General features: G+C 45.8%; 1 protein-coding gene across 3 annotated transcripts in view; it reads left to right on the top strand.

Moving 5' to 3' along the window:
- The window catches only part of LOC105021561 (testis-expressed protein 2), a 45,112-nt gene that overhangs the window by 24,712 nt on the left and 4,615 nt on the right, over positions 1-15,785 (top strand). For 2 of the 3 annotated variants that reach the window (XM_020049818.3, XM_010889326.4), the window contains 8 exons: positions 3,547-3,747; positions 3,918-4,230; positions 4,683-4,921; positions 5,090-5,257; positions 5,840-5,939; positions 13,136-13,262; positions 14,548-14,661; positions 14,821-15,030. In XM_020049818.3, the coding sequence (XP_019905377.2) occupies positions 3,547-3,747; positions 3,918-4,230; positions 4,683-4,921; positions 5,090-5,257; positions 5,840-5,939; positions 13,136-13,262; positions 14,548-14,661; positions 14,821-15,030 (1,472 nt within the window). The remainder of the gene's footprint in view (positions 1-3,546; positions 3,748-3,917; positions 4,231-4,682; positions 4,922-5,089; positions 5,258-5,839; positions 5,940-13,135; positions 13,263-14,547; positions 14,662-14,820; positions 15,031-15,785) is intronic. The other variant, XM_034294118.1, reaches the window with a different exon arrangement.

The raw sequence follows: 15,785 nt of genomic DNA, 5'->3' as shown, positions 1-15,785 counted from the left end.
CAATGGTTAATTAGCTGATTAACAGCAATACGTTTAAAGATCCATATGGTCATATCGTTAGCATTAGCTAATTATCAGGTTTCTCGTTATCTGTGAAGGATTGAGATTTGCCAATACTAGTATCACATCAGTGAGACACAGCTGCCTTGTGGCCTATTCTTAACTCCATCTAGTTGTGTCCTTAGGCCCCTACTGTGCCTAATGTACTGTACCTAAAGTACATTCAAATTAAATGTTATCTAATCTAATTCTCATCTACACAAGGCTTGTAACATTTGTGAAGTTTCTAGCTTTTTAAGAAATCCCAAACTAAATTTCTAAAAGCTTTTAGAACATCACTCTTGATTTAAGTTTGAAACACGTCTGAATCTTGGCTTGTTAACAATAGTAAGTCTTGGCCCATAGACCACTTTGGGGGTGTGAAACCTTCTAATATCACGTTGGAAAGTCCCTTTTAGTTTTTTTGACTAGTTTTTCAAGTAGCTAAATGCCGAAGGATTGTTGTGACAGCCCACATTTAGCAACATTCTGAGAAATATTAGAACTTCAGATGGGATTGCCCCCACTTTGACTAAAGCTGTTTTCATGTCAGAGGGCAAAGCTTGACATCTAGTTGACCGCACTCTCCTTAGCTGGAGTGAATGGACAATTACCAGAGGTACGTTGCACAAGGCGCTGCCTGCCAGGCAGTGAGTGACGTTAACACTAAACAATAGGGCTGAAGTGGATCAGACTGACAAAGACTGGATCTATCTTAGTATGTTTGCATAATCTTTGTTCAGTGCTAATAAACTAATACCCATTGCTTGCCAGTCTGTGACCCTAGACAGGAACTAACCGGTCAGGCTGTATCGCCTTGGTGATCACCCATGGCCCTTATCCAAATAATGTCAATGCTGGATTGATGTCATAATAGACTGAAATATTATGAGTCATGTAAAACCTTGTGTCAAAATTAGGAAATTGCCTCTTTCCATTCTTATAACATAAATTTCTTCCATGGGGGATTTCTAGATCCACTTCCAATAAGGTCTTTGTTTCGTGTTGGCTTACGCCACCTCGGGATTTTGATTGCCTTTATTAATATTGGGTAAATATAAGCAGAGATTTTTTTTGTAGAAGTTATTGTAGGACATATGTTGACAAACATCACCTTGCCCTGACAAAATTTACACAGTTATGAAAACACTGAGCCGGAATACCCCTATAAAAAGCCTTTTTTGAAGCTCTTCTAAAATTCTTTGTGATAAATGAGTGGAGAAATGCGAAAAGAACCAGTATCATATTTTGCCACTCAGTTTATGGGGATTAAGGCAGGTTCACTATTATGGTCTATGAAAGCGGTTCACTCCTTGCCCTGCACGTGCTAGAATGCTGATGATAACATTAGCATCCAAAGAGGGCTACACACCATCTTCAACTGCACATGCATTAGGAACTAAGATCAACAACATGCATGAGTCTTTCCTGGTTTGGGTTTGATGAAAGATTGATTCTCTTTCTGAGAAGCAACATTTTCTACCTACTTGTGACCTACATACCAGACACACCCCATTGGGTTTCTGTGATTTGAGCCATGTCATTGTAGACTGCCACCAGGGTTGCATCTACAAAACCAGATACATTCTGATCTTTAAATTATGTTTTATCAAAGGCCATGTCACTATGTAAAAGCAAATCTATGTAATTATCAAAGGCAATATGCACACTTGACCGTTAGGGCAGCTTGTAAATGCTGCTTGTAAATGTTGCTTGTTACTAGCAGGCAAGCTAGTTAGAACAGCTAAATGGATAGCAAACCTTTTAGTATACCTGTCTATATAACTTCACCCACACCAGTATTGTGTGTATTTTTATGTAAGCTAACTGGCTAGCATGTATTGGAAATTGCAGTTCTATGTAACGTGCACTGCAATTAAGGAGTCATTCAGAGGGCTTGAGTTTACCAAGTAAAGAACAACTGAGCATGAAAGTGTGGCAGTGCTGAACATTTGAGTGTTTCATGCACTTAATATAACCACGTCTGTGTTACAAATGACAGCAAAAAGGTTTTCCACAAAACTTGAAGTGAACCGAAGGGCCGGTACAACAAACTATACTGGCCATACTATCCTGGGCCTGGCCTTGTCAGTCACACGGTGGTGAACTGACATTTTGCAGACAGTGTTTCGACTGGGGCTTGGTATAAGATTGTGATGTGTCCTCTCCCTTCTCTCGCATTGTGTTTGGTGTGTTTCTGTTTTTTGACATCATAGTGCTTTTTGCATGTATAAGTGTTCAACTTCCTCCCCTGAATCTCTCGTTTCCCAACTCTCTCTTCATACTATCGACCGGCTGCTGTAACAGTAGGCTCATCTGTATCAAGTGTCCTGCTGGAGACTTATGTGTCTGGGATGGCAAAGCGCTAGGGACTGTCTGAGGGGATGAGCCTGGAGGCGTGGAAGCAGGTCACTCCATTTTACAACGCTCTTGAGTTTACAGCCTTTTTCTAGGTAGCTGGGCCGGCTTCGCTGTTGCCGCTTCAAGCAACCGGGACTGAAGTAAAATCTCATAATTTAGATGATTTTATTAGTGGGCCAAGGCTGAGCCACGAGTGCAATATTTATGTTAATGTGGTAGAATTAAATAATGTAAACTATAAGCACAAGTTTAAAATTTGGCAACATTTGAAACTAGGGTTCAGACCATAGACATAAATCAGGAGGTGGGAATTATTGCATCTGACGTCCCATTATGTCCTGGGCCCAGTTCAAAGATTTATGGCCCCCGACCACCTGGTTGCTTCATCTTCTTTATACCTACCGCACAGTGTGGATCACTGAGGCTTGAGGTCAATCTGTGGATTTGTAGTTTTAACAGCTCTTGTTTGTATTATAACAAGCGTGTAATCTTTGTTTTGAAGGTGAAGCCATATTAAAAATCGTCCTATAATTGCTGTTAACCCAAAACTAAAGTCTTAACGCTGGATTTCTATATTCAATGTTCATACGTGTTGGGAATGGAGGGAGGATTAGGGTGAAAACTGAAATGAGGAGCTCCACTCTCTCTCCTTGCAAGTAAGGTTCCAAATGTGTCTGCTGTAATTTACCTTCATAGGATTAAGACTTGATTACCACTCCCCTGATCTGATTGGCAGGTGTATTTGCTCACCACCTTTATAGTTGGAACCTGGCCTACACAGTGCTGGACATGGGAGGGGTGCAGGAGTTCTCTTTGTAGTTGGAACCTGGCCTACACAGTGCTGGACATGGGAGGGGTGCAGGAGTTCTCTTTTTTTGAAAACAATCATTCAGGAGGGGAAATATAATCTGTAAATATTTTTGGGGCCTACCTGATAGTTAGCTCTAGGGGGGAGCTCCACCCCTCCAATTTCAGATCATGATTTGGTTTCTAAACGTCGATGGAACCAAAAGTTGGTGCGTTTTGTATTCATTTCCAGTGAAGTGCCTATGAGGTCAGTTCTGCACAAATAAGAGGTTATTGCATGACACACAGACGCCTTCAGGTTTTATGAAGTGGTCGACCTAACTGATGTCGTAACCACAGAGCTGGATGAACGAGATCATGAACTATGACCCGGAGACGTACCACGCCACCCTTACGCACTCCGTGTTCGTCCGCCTGGAGGGCTCCGTCCTGCGTCTGTCCAAACCCAACCACAACATCGCCCGGCGGGCCACGCACAACGAACCCAAGCCAGACGTCACCTACATCAGCCAGAAGATATACGACCTCACCAACAGCAAGGTGCGTGTGGGGGGCGAAGGAAATGTCTCTGCATTGTTGGTGTGTTTTTATTTTTTTATTTTTACCACCATCGGCTTTATGATTCGCTTTCTATACGGCGCTCAGCCTTAATTAACTGGTTAGACATCACTTCCATTTTCTATCATACCAAATCATCATTCCCCCTTCAGATCTATTTGGTGCCCCAGAGCCTGGCCAGGAAGCGAGTGTGGAACAAGAAGTACCCCATCTGCATTGAGCTGGCTAAGCAGGACGACTTCATGTCCAAGGCCGAGGGCGACCCCAGCGACCCGGCCGACCCAGGGACCGCGGCCGCCGGTGAGGGGGACGAGACCAAACGGCCCTGCTGTCCAGAGCTCACCCTCTACCTGTTCGGGCGGACGGGGAGGGAGAAGGAGGAGTGGTACCGCCGACTCTTGCTGGCCTCCAAGCCGGTGAAGACGGAGACAAAGGCAGCGATCAGTCAACAGGGGAGTAAGACAGGTGAGAGGTGGCGTCGGGGTGGACCAGTGGCTCGCATACGCACCCCTTCCAGTTCAGTCAGTTGCAAACATCCCTTCGCATACGTCCAGGTGTGTCAGTCGGGAAATGTTAGATTCAATGAATCCACTCGAAACTGCACTGGCGGGAAGGTGGGCGGAGCAACAGCCAAATAGGGTGGGGCGGTTATGTTAGATTTCTTTTGAAAAGGAGGCGGATTAGGATTTACGCGGAAATGGTATCTGATTGTTTCTGTCTTCAAGGCCATCATCCACGTGCCTCCCCCCAAACTATTCTTTTTTTAATATATGAAATCACCGTAACGTTCAACAAATCCCTTTTTTCTTCCTTTTCCTGGAAACTCATGGAAAACCATAATCATAAACTATAAAACAAGGATTTCCTGAAGTGACCAACTCCTTGCTCTCTCCTTTCTGACCTCTGACCCCTTTCAGCCCTGAGCTCGCACAGCCGCAGCAGTAGCCGGGGCAGTCTGGACGAGGCGCTCGGCTCACAGCCCTGGAGCAGGGACCCCACGGCGGGCGCCGCCCTCAAGCCAAAACCCCTGCTGGACTACAACGTCTACATGGCCACCCTCGTGCCCCCTGAGAATGCCGCCTCTACTGCCACCCCCGTCGCTGCGGCCAATCCCGTGATCCAGAGCCCCCAGAGTAGCCCTGGGGCGGGCAAGAAGGTATCGCCCACCTGAATATCTGTCTTTTTCTTATTGTTTTGTGCTGTACTGTTAAATTCATACCTCTTTTCTCATCATTGGTCGGTACTTTGTTAATTAATTGCACGTTATATTATGGAGTACTATCTTTCGTTTGGTTCCACTTTGTGCTCTGTCCCCCGCATCCAGTTGCCGAGCAGCAGCAGCAGCATTGGTTTCGTGGTGGCACGGGGGGAGGAGGAGCCTGTGGCCTGGGTGAACTCTGTGATTGGCCGCGTGGCCTGGGACTTCCTGGGCGAGCCCTACTGGGCAGACGTGGTCTCCAAGAAGATCCAGATGAAACTCAGCAAGATCCGGGTGGGTGCCTTTGACCTTTCGCCTATGACCTATGTGTAATGGAGCGTTTCTGAACCGCTGTAGCTGTCCCCATTCAGGCATTTGTCTGAATTCGACAGTGCTAACAGAAGGATGAAAATGGAAACAGGAATTGAGGGATGAAGAAGATTGTAAGAGACAGGTTTATGAGGCTCCGCTAGGAAATAGCAGAGAGAGCAAGTGATGTCGCGGAGCGTGTGAGAGCGAAAGAGAGAGCTGCATTATACGTCCCTGCATGAATATGCCAAACACACCCACACACAGAGCAACTCTAAATGTCACCCGGCTCCACTGCGCAGCTCAGCCCCAGGACCCAGAGGCTGCCCACTGAGTTCAGACAGGAAGAAACCGCCACCCTCCATCACTGTTCTTGATCGAGATTTTTGGATTATCCCCTTTGTTTCATCTTCTGGGTTTGTCCCAGGCCTTTGTTGCTCTGCCCCGTGTTTCTCAGTGCTGTCTGCCGTTATTCTGGTGCGGAAGTCGAGTGAGTGGACAAATGTGTTTTTGTGTGAGCGCGTGCGTTTGTGGCAACCTCACCCTGACTGTGTGTTTCTCCTCCAGCTCCCCTACTTCATGAACGAGCTCACCCTGACGGAGCTGGACATGGGCGTGTCCACTCCCAGAATCCTCAGCGCCTCTAAGCCCTCAGTGGACCACCAAGGTAAAAACCCCAGACTGGGTCTGTCAGCTACTGGCTGTAGCGCTCATAAACCAGGTCTTTGTGAGCCAACATGAAGAGGTGTTGAGATTGTCATGGTTATGTGGAATGCCAGTGGATTGTAACACAGTGCATTGTACACAATGAAATGTGCTATCAGCAGGGTGGTGTTACACTCAGTTCTTCCCCTCCATTGCATGGCCAGCAGGGCGATCCTTTAGAGTTGTGCTGTGCCCAGCCTTTACCCTCTTTAAGGAGTAGAGTGGAGGAACCGTACTGAGAGAACAACACTGAGAACAATACTGACAGTGAGACCACATTGAGAACAATACTGACAGTGAGACAACATTGAGAACAATACTGACAGTGGGACCACATTGAGAACAATACTGACAGTGGGACCACATTGAGAACAATACTGACAGTGGGACCACATTGAGAACAATACTGACAGTGAGACAACATTGAGAACAATACTGACAGTGGGACCACATTGAGAACAATACTGACAGTGGGACCACATTGAGAACAATACTGACAGTGAGACCACATTGAGAACAATACTGACAGTGGGACCACATTGAGAACAATACTGACAGTGGGACCACATTGAGAACAATACTGACAGTGGGACCACATTGAGAACAATACTGACAGTGGGACCACATTGAGAACAATACTGACAGTGGGACCACATTGAGAACAATACTGACAGTGAGACCACATTGAGAACAATACTGACAGTGAGACCACATTGAGAACAATACTGACAGTGAGACCACATTGAGAACAATACTGACAGTGAGACCACGTTGAGAACAATACCGACAGTGAGACCACGTTGAGAACAATAGACAGTGAGACGACATTGAGAACAATACCGACAATGAGACGACATTAAGAATACTGACAGTGAGACAACATTGAGAACAATACAGACAATGAGACGACATTGAGAACAAGACCGACAATGAGACGACATTGAGAACAAGACCGACAATGAGACGACATTGAGGACCACACTGCCAGTGATACCATGTTAAGATTACTGAAAATGAGACCATGTTAGGAATACTGACAATGAGACAACATTAGGAATACTGAGAATGATACGACACTGAGAACAATACTGAGAATGAGACGACACAGAACAATACTGAAAATGAGACGACACTGAGAACAATACTGACATTGAGGATTATAATAACACTAAAACTGCAGACAGGAGTCTCTTAGACAGCCAATCAGCCAGTGACAGCTACACGCGCACTAGCTAATGTCAGGGCAATCACATGATAGGTATGTATCAGGGATAGACAAGAGAACAGATGGGGCTGAGTTCTGCGTCTGTGATTTCTGCAGCATTCAAAATAGAAGCGTTGTATGCTAAGAACAACACCATCAAGCTGAAGAATGGGACCCACTGTAATATCAGTGGGGTTAACTCAACTCAGTATCACCCGCTGGCAAAATGATTGATCAAGTAACACGCTGCGAGTTAAGCTCTTGTTTACGCCGTCATGCCGGTCAAGGGGAATGTACTCTGTGAGCCAATGCACTATGTCCTCAGTGGAGCGGGTCGCTGGGTTATCTAAAGGGGCTGAGTAAATACAGGCTGAGCTACGCCGGCGGGGGCCAGGGTTGCATGTTATTTGCACAACCAGCTTCCCAGTCCAAACGTGCTGCAGTTTGTAGAGCACGTTTGGGCTTCCGCTCATATGGCTCAAGGCATCGTATTGCCAGTTATAAGCTGTATTGCTTACGAGGTGAAGTGGAGCAGTAACTCCTAGCTATCTATCAGAGGCAGTCCCCGTGGGTTTTGGACCTAGTCATTTTTTGTGTAGCATACATACATATGACAGTAGTACTAGTAGCTGTCACAAGTATTTTGTTAATTGAGTATTCTGTTGATTTATTCGGATTATTTATCTTATTCGGATTAAAAAAGACTGTTTGACTTGTTGGATAGCAGTGAAATTATATGTGATTATGTAGAATTATTTTAAATCCTACATTGCAAGTCTTTTTGTGACGATTTGTTTTGCGATACTTTCGACCTACGCAAGTCAATAAATTATACCTTTACAACTTTGTTCAAATGAAGTATTTTTTCTCCAGCTATAATACATGCACTTTATGTTCATACACATTTATGATAGTATTGAACAATACATTTTACAATAAGTTTATAAGTGTAGTTGTTTTTCCTCATGGATTATTTTATTTTCTATGGGTTTGCCGACCATTCTAGTTCCTAATTTGTAAATATTAGTAGCAATAGAATCTAATTAGATTGGTTGATCGTATGACAGGTAAATTAGGAACTGGATATTTTAGCCATTTTTCTTTAGCAAAACTGAATGGCCCGTCTTATTTAAGCTTATTCTAGTGTAATTGGCTGCATCCCAACCCATCCTGGAAAGGCATTCATACATAATGTACACTACATGATGATTATCTGCTGGCATTCATACAGTTCCCAGTTGTCTCTGTCGCTCTCAATTTAATTTCAGTTCATAGGAAACATTTGTTTACATAGCTTTTATTGGCAGTAATAAATAACTAAAGCCAAATTCCAAAAGTAAAAATGTTTACAACTTTAAATAGACTTTAAACACAGGTTAAAGGTAAGTCTTTTTGGTCATTATTTTAGACTTATGCACAGTGATTAAAAAATTTGCAAATAGCTACAAGTGAGAATGACATGATAAAATGGGTATTGGTTTCTTTCACAATGTTGTTTGTGCTCCACTGGTCACCCTTTTATATGGCAACAGGTCACAAATTGTACTGCTGTGGTTGCACATTGCAGTATTTCACCTTACAGATACCGCAGATTATCAGTGTTTGATTTGATTTTAAACTCCTTGGGGGTCTTTATTTTCTGAGGAAATAAGTTCCTCTGATGTGCCTGTCTGTCTGTCTGTCTGTGTGCCTGTGTCTGTCTGTGTGCCTGTGTCTGTCTGTGTGCCTGTGTCTGTCTGTGTGTCTGTCTGTCTGTGTTGGTCTGTGTGTGTGTGTCGGTCTGTCTGTGTGTGTCTGTCTCTCATTGCAATTTCTGTTCAAAGGGCATTATTCAATGTTACTCATACATTTTAAATGGATAAGGCATCTTGAATGTAGTGCTGTTAAAGTTTGGGAATAGTTCTGCCTAAGAATGACAAAGATTTTTCATTTTTAGCATTTACACAATGTTTTTTTTGTTCTCCACTGGTTGCCCTTTTACTTGCAGATTGCAAACATGGCCTAACTGATATGGGAGTTTGTCTCGGTCTGCCTCGCTGTTTGTCCCTTTCAGTTCACTGTAATGGCGTTAGTGGCACAGGAAACATTTGTTTACACTGGAAATGTGGAAACAAGATATAATAACAGACATCTAAAATATAGAAACCGTCATTTGAACAACTGTCTCTCCCCTTCTCTCCTTCTCTCACTCTCCCTCCCTCTCTCACTCTCTCTCTCTCTCTCTCACTCTCTCTCACTCTCTTCCAGTTTCTCAGTACTCTGTGTTTGTCTTCCCCTTTGGGCTCAACTGCCTGTGAATCTCTCTTCTCCCTGATGTTCCCCATCAGTCCGCTCCACCCGCTGTTCACTCATTTGTTTAACCCCACGCCCACGACACTTAATAAGGACGTGTTTCAGCCCCGGCTGAGAGGGGAACCTGTTCTGTGGGATCCGAGTTGTGGGAACACTCTCTAAGCCACTGCTCTCCGAAGTACTGCTTGGAATACGGCCCTTAGGCATCAAATAGGAAAACTCTGCCCGAATGTTGGGAGGGGCCACATGTACACTTTACTTCAGTGGGATTTTACCCAAAATCCCATTTTATGGGTTGTTAATTAGCATTTTTTCCCCCCATGTTTAAAAAAAATAATTGTCTAAGAGACCACCCATGTGATTGTTTTGCAATGCATGGTGTCATTAACGATATGGTCGTTTATTTGAACTATGTGGCACAGCGAAACACTCATTGGCGGTCTGTCAGTCTGCCTCAGAATGCTTCTTAGGAATGATCATATGACACAGCTCGGATAACAGTTTCACAATAAGTATTTAGGGATTTGGTTCCCAGTTGAACTCTCACTAACTGCGGAGTATTCCAGTGACCTGCACATTTATGGCGTTGCATCTAGTTTTCGCGAGCGTATTCTCAGAAATGTGGTGTGCAAAGTTGGATTGGTAATGTTAAATGAAACCCCTCTTACACCTTCAGCTTTACATGCTAATGAACATTTGCTATCGGGTAGTTTGGGCTCAGGCACCCCCCGAGATAAATGTCTATTTACTGACTCAAAAAAAGTGTACAGATTTTTTGTGTGTGTTGAAGATAGCTCTGCTTAGGGTAATGGATTATAAGGTAAACTAAATGGCTACAGTTGACAGATGAATTTGTATTTAATAAAGTGTATTTTTTAGGATGCCCCCCTATGGGGTTAGTTGCCTCCGAGGGGAATCTTATCCCAATAGAAGATAAGGCCTAAGGGTTTTAAAGAATTGGCCCTGTTTTACCCCACTTACCTTTTCCTTACACACCATTTCACACAGTTAAACTAAACTCATTATCATTTAAATAAGGCAATGTTTTAAATCCCAGCAGTCTTCAAAATGAGATTCCGAAGGAAACGTTTTTTAATAGTTGGCTGTGAAGGTGTGAGGATACAGACTAACTTAGTTGTTGATTGAGACTACTGGCAGTCAGAGGAGGTGTTGAGAAAAAAAAAAAAGTGGTGACATTTTTGAATTTTTGTGAGAGTTGGTTGGGCCCAGGCGTCTTTCCCTGCGTCACCCTAATCCAGAGTCAGCCGCGTTATTTGAGGTCACCTGTCTCTCGGACCGGGCCTGGTGGGGTGTTTGGGTGCATCATTGCGTGTAAGCTGGCGTTCAGGCCCGTCGAGGTTCAGCTGCTCCAGCCCGTTCTCTCCATGAGAGACTTTGCCCGGCGGTGACGCTGCTTGTTGTCCCCCGTGCCCAGTTCCTATTCGTCCCAGCGTGCCGCTCTTCTCAGAACGCTACGGGAACAGCGCGGCCACAGGTCAGCCACGTTCATTGGTCACCGCCCGCTGGGCTCTCGACTCCGATCGTGATTCGTTCCTGTCCTGAGCCGGCGACCCAGGGAGCTCAGTGCAAAGCTGCCTGGCGACGCTGATGAAACGCTGTTCTTCTACTGCACGACAGCACTGCGCCTGCGGTCCCCGGTTTACTTGGCGGATGTATGAGGTTCACTATTTCAGGGAGTTTTTGGGTGCGATTGATTGTTGCGTTAAATCACAGCATTCCCATCATTCCCCCTGTGGGAGAGGGATAGTTGGGGTGTTGGTTGGAAAAGTCTGGCTCCCCCCTCTCCCCCTTTCTCCCCATCTACCTTCTTGATCTGTCCTTACCTCTTCTATAAATCTTTCTCTATTATCAGTCTTTATATCTGTCTTTCTCTCTCACTGTCTCCATCTGCTCTATCATTTACTAACCCTAGAGTGCCACCTAATGGGGGACTGTAAGACTGTGCTTGTCAGTATAGATCTACAATGGTGATTGTGGCTACATTTACACAGACACTCAGTTGTTACTATTTAGATGTTTTCCCCCACACCCATTAGTCTTTCAGCCTATCACATGAAGTTATAGTTTGATCAAAAGGCCAATCTGTGTGTGTGTGTGTGTGTGTGTGTGTGTGTGTGTGTGTGTGTGTGTGTGTGTGTGTGTCTCTCTCTGTGTGTGTGTCTCTCTCTGTGTGTGTGTCTCTCTCTGTGTGTGTGTCTCTCTCTGTGTGTGTGTCTCTCTCTGTGTGTGTGTCTCTGTGTGTGTGTGTGTCTCTGTGTGTGTGTGTGTCTCTGTGTGTGTGTGTGTGTCTCTGTGTGTGTGTGTGTGTGTGTGTCTCTGTGTGTCTCTGTGTGTCTCTGTGTGTCTCTGTGTGTGTGTGTGTCTCTGTGTGTGTGTGTGTCTCTGTGTGTGTGTGTGTCTCTGTGTGTGTGTGTGTCTCTGTGTGTGTGTGTGTCTCTCTGTGTGTGTGTGTCTCTCTCTGTGTGTGTCTCTCTCTGTGTGTGTCTCTCTCTGTGTGTGTCTCTCTCTGTGTGTGTCTCTCTCTGTGTGTGTCTCTGTGTGTGTGTGCGTGTGCGTGTGTGTGTCTCTGTGTGTGTGTGTGTGTGTGTGTGTGTGTGTGTGTGTCTCTCTGTGTGTGTGTGTGTGTGTCTCTCTGTGTGTGTGTGTGTGTGTGTGTGTGTCTCTGTGTGTGTGTGTGTGTGTGTGTGTGTGTGTGTCTCTCTCTGTGTGTGTGTGTGTGTGTGTGTGTGTGTGTGTGTCTCTCTCTGTGTGTGTGTGTGTGTGTGTGTGTCTCTCTCTGTGTGTGTGTGTGTGTGTGTGTGTGTGTGTGTCTCTCTCTGTGTGTGTGTGTGTGTGTGTGTGTGTGTGTGTGTGTGTGTGTGTCTCTCTCTGACACACACACACACACAGAGACACAGACACACACACACACACAGAGACACACACAGACAGAGACACACACACAGTGCAGCTGCGCCATCCAGATTATGCCATATAGACCTTGGCCTGGAGTCCTGTATAGAGTGGTTTAAATAATCTAAATCCCTCCCTCATCCTGGACTGCGCAATCAACTATTGTCGGTTAGGTTCACATTGGACTGTTGGGGAGAACAGGACAGCCCCTTTCGGCTGGGGGGGGGGGGGTTGGACTGGGGCCTTGATAAGGGCTTTCTCTAACCCAGATTAGCAGGGCTCTTTCAGAAGAGCACCATGTTTATGCAGCGAGTGGCTCCCCGCTGACATCAAAGGAGCCCAAGGAGGAGTATCGCACGGTGTCCAACTGTTCCCCCTCCCTTCAAAGGGCCCTGTGATCTCTCTCGCATTCTCCTCCCTCACTCCGGGTTTCATTCCACTCTCAGGCAGGGAGGGAGGTGTTGCCGTGGAGAAGAGGGAGGTTTGAGAGAGGGATGGGGGGCCGAGGTCCATTTCTGGCCTCTCCAAGTCCGTCAAGTTCCCACCATTCCCTACTAACGGTTCTGCTCCGTCCACACTCTTCCTGCAGGATGTGTGAACGGCGGCCGGTGGCTCCGTTCAGTGAGCGGCCACGTCAGTGTCACCTTTTCATAGCCAACGGATGTGTGATCGCCGCTCTGGATGATGTGTGTTGTTGTCCCCCCCCCCCCCACATACTAACCAGCGTCCGTCTTTGCTCCGCCATCCAGGCTTGTGGTTTGACCTGGAGATCTCGTACAGCGGTTCCTTCCTGATGACCCTCGAGACCAAGATGAACCTGATCCGACTGGGCAAGGAGGAAGAAGGCCTGCGCGTGGGAGACTCTGGCAAAGAGGGGTAAGGGCGGGTGGGGTTCACACCTTATTTTCTATATATATGACAGTATTTTTTCCTTCTCTTTAGTAGATAGAATAATAAGGAAAGGCAGAAGAACAGTAGTGGAACAGATCTGAACCCACACTCGCTAGACCAACCCGCCAAGGAAGCACTTGGCGGCTTTGATGATCAGCTCTAATTAGGGGTCTAATTAAATCTGCGTCTCGGTGAGCTGTCCCACCCTCAAATCGCACAACGATTGTGAACTGTTTACCGCAGAATAGGGGTTTAGCATTTAAAATACTGCTCTGAAGGTCGGTTGCCCAAACAGCCGCTGATTGACTTAACAGTGGGGTTTAGGGAATAACTTGGATGTGCTTTGCATGTAGAAGCTGCTCTTCTCTATTTCAGTTCGGTGACAGCAATGGAAGACGGTCCGTAGTTAACACGTTTATAAGAGCAGGAGAACATCTCCGAATTAAATCAACGGTTTAGTTTTTCTCTTAAACGGCTTGACACTGTTACACGAGAATACATGGGGAGTGCTTAAGGTGCTTTCATGTATGCTGTGAGTAGAGTGTGGACAGGAGAGTCCGCTAAATGAGGCAAATGCAGTTAGTCACGGGTTAGCATTGTCGTGTCCCTCTGAAGACGCGCTGGGAGAATGCACATCCCACAGGGGTCAGAGGTTAGCTGTCATACAGCTTTTAACCCTTTTCTCTGTACTCTGCCTCTTTCTCCTTTCCTTCCATTCTTCTGTTTTCCCCCTCTGTTCCTGGATGCACCTTTACGTGTGGATGTGCCCGACGCCTGGTGAGTCCTGAGCTTTTCGGCGGGGTGGGGGTTCCATCGGTCATTCCATTTCACGTCGGTTTGCGGTGATTTCAATACATGGCGTCCCCGGTCTCCATTTTGTCCTTGGCGTTCGTTCATTAAGTGGTGAGACTGTGCCTGCATGTGAGGAACTACGCTCATCTGAAGTGCGTTATGGACAGACTCTGATTTGTGTTTACGCTCTGGTAACATAGGGGATTCCATCCATATTCCACACTTATGTCTCATGTCTTCCCTGACTTGTGTGTGTCTTCAGTGAGACCTGGTGGACAAACGCGACACTAAATGTCTGTATTCAAATGAAAACGCATGTGCATTTCTGTGACCGTATGAACGCAGGCTTTGCTGTTAATGTACTGTTTTCTGTGTCGTTTTATTCACCCCCCCCCCTTGGAAAACAGTTGGCGTAATGTGTTTCTGTGTGTGTCTGTGTGTGTCTGTGTGTGTGCGCGCGTCTGTGTGCGTGTGTTAGCTACAGACCACGGACATACTGCCTAGCCGACAGTGACGAGGAGTCATCCAGTGCTGGCTCTTCAGACGAAGAGGATACTTCGGAGATCCCCGGTGATATTCCTGGAGCAGAGGGGTGAGATGAAGAGCAGTCTGTTTACCTGCGTTTAATTTACCTTGTTGATTTACCCTAAGAAACCTTTCTGTCTCTATTGTGTAGGAAATTCTGAGACTTTTTTTGAAATTGAGAAAGTGCCTTTAGGGTACAGGCATTAATCCCTCTTCTCTCTGTTAGACACATGGCAGGACGTCAGCCCAGTAAGATCATGCGCTTTGTGAACAAAATCGCCAAGTCCAAGTACTTCCAGAAGGCCACGGAAACAGAGTTTATCAAAAAGAAGATGGAGGAGGTGTCAAACACACCCCTTCTGCTCACCGTGGAGGTACAGGAGCTCCGCGGCACGCTGGCCGTCAACATTCCGCCTCCACCCACTGACAGGATATGGTATGTCCTGAACTGTTTCATATATATCTGACCCCTGCCCTCTGACAGGATATGGTATGTCCTGAACTGTTTCATATATATCTGACCCCTGCCCTCTGACAGGATATGGTATGTCCTGAACTGGTTCATATATATCTGACCCCTGCCCTCTGACAGGATATGGTATGTCCTGAACAGTTTCATATATATCTGACCCCTGCCCTCTGACAGGATATGGTATGTTCACTACCAGTAGTAGCTGCATCATGGCAGCCCAGTGTGCCGATTCTTGTCCAAGTGTCAAGTACAGTGCGGCACAAATTGTCTTTAAGGCTTAATGTTTACGGTCCTTCACATTCTTTTCAAAGTCATGAATATAGTGTGAGCAATAGTGGACCCGAAATCAGTTAAGTTCCAGGAATTCAGATAACCCCATCTGTTGGAATAGCCTGAGTTCTGCCATTTGAACTTGTCTTTCCGAAAATGGCTTTTTGTGTTGTTCAGACAACCCTAACCCATTTTGGACAATGTGGGTCCTTGTCGTGATTATGTAGCAGTTGTTAGAAATCGGCCGTTTCGAATAGTGGCTGAAAGAATTATCGCAAACCCGTTTGTCAAGGGAGAGAGTAATTCAATGATTTATTGCAGCATTAGATAGTCTTGTTCATGAGGTTATGGGCCTGGTTTTCCTTACACAACCTCAATCTCATCTCATTGTTAATGCTCAGATTCCATAGTCCACCCCTGAACAAGCTGAAATGGGTTCACACTACTAC

Source organism: Esox lucius, chromosome 9, assembly GCF_011004845.1.
Source record: "Esox lucius isolate fEsoLuc1 chromosome 9, fEsoLuc1.pri, whole genome shotgun sequence".
Classification (NCBI taxonomy): Eukaryota; Metazoa; Chordata; class Actinopteri; order Esociformes; family Esocidae; genus Esox; species Esox lucius.
This window is presented reverse-complemented; position numbering and strand designations above follow the sequence as displayed.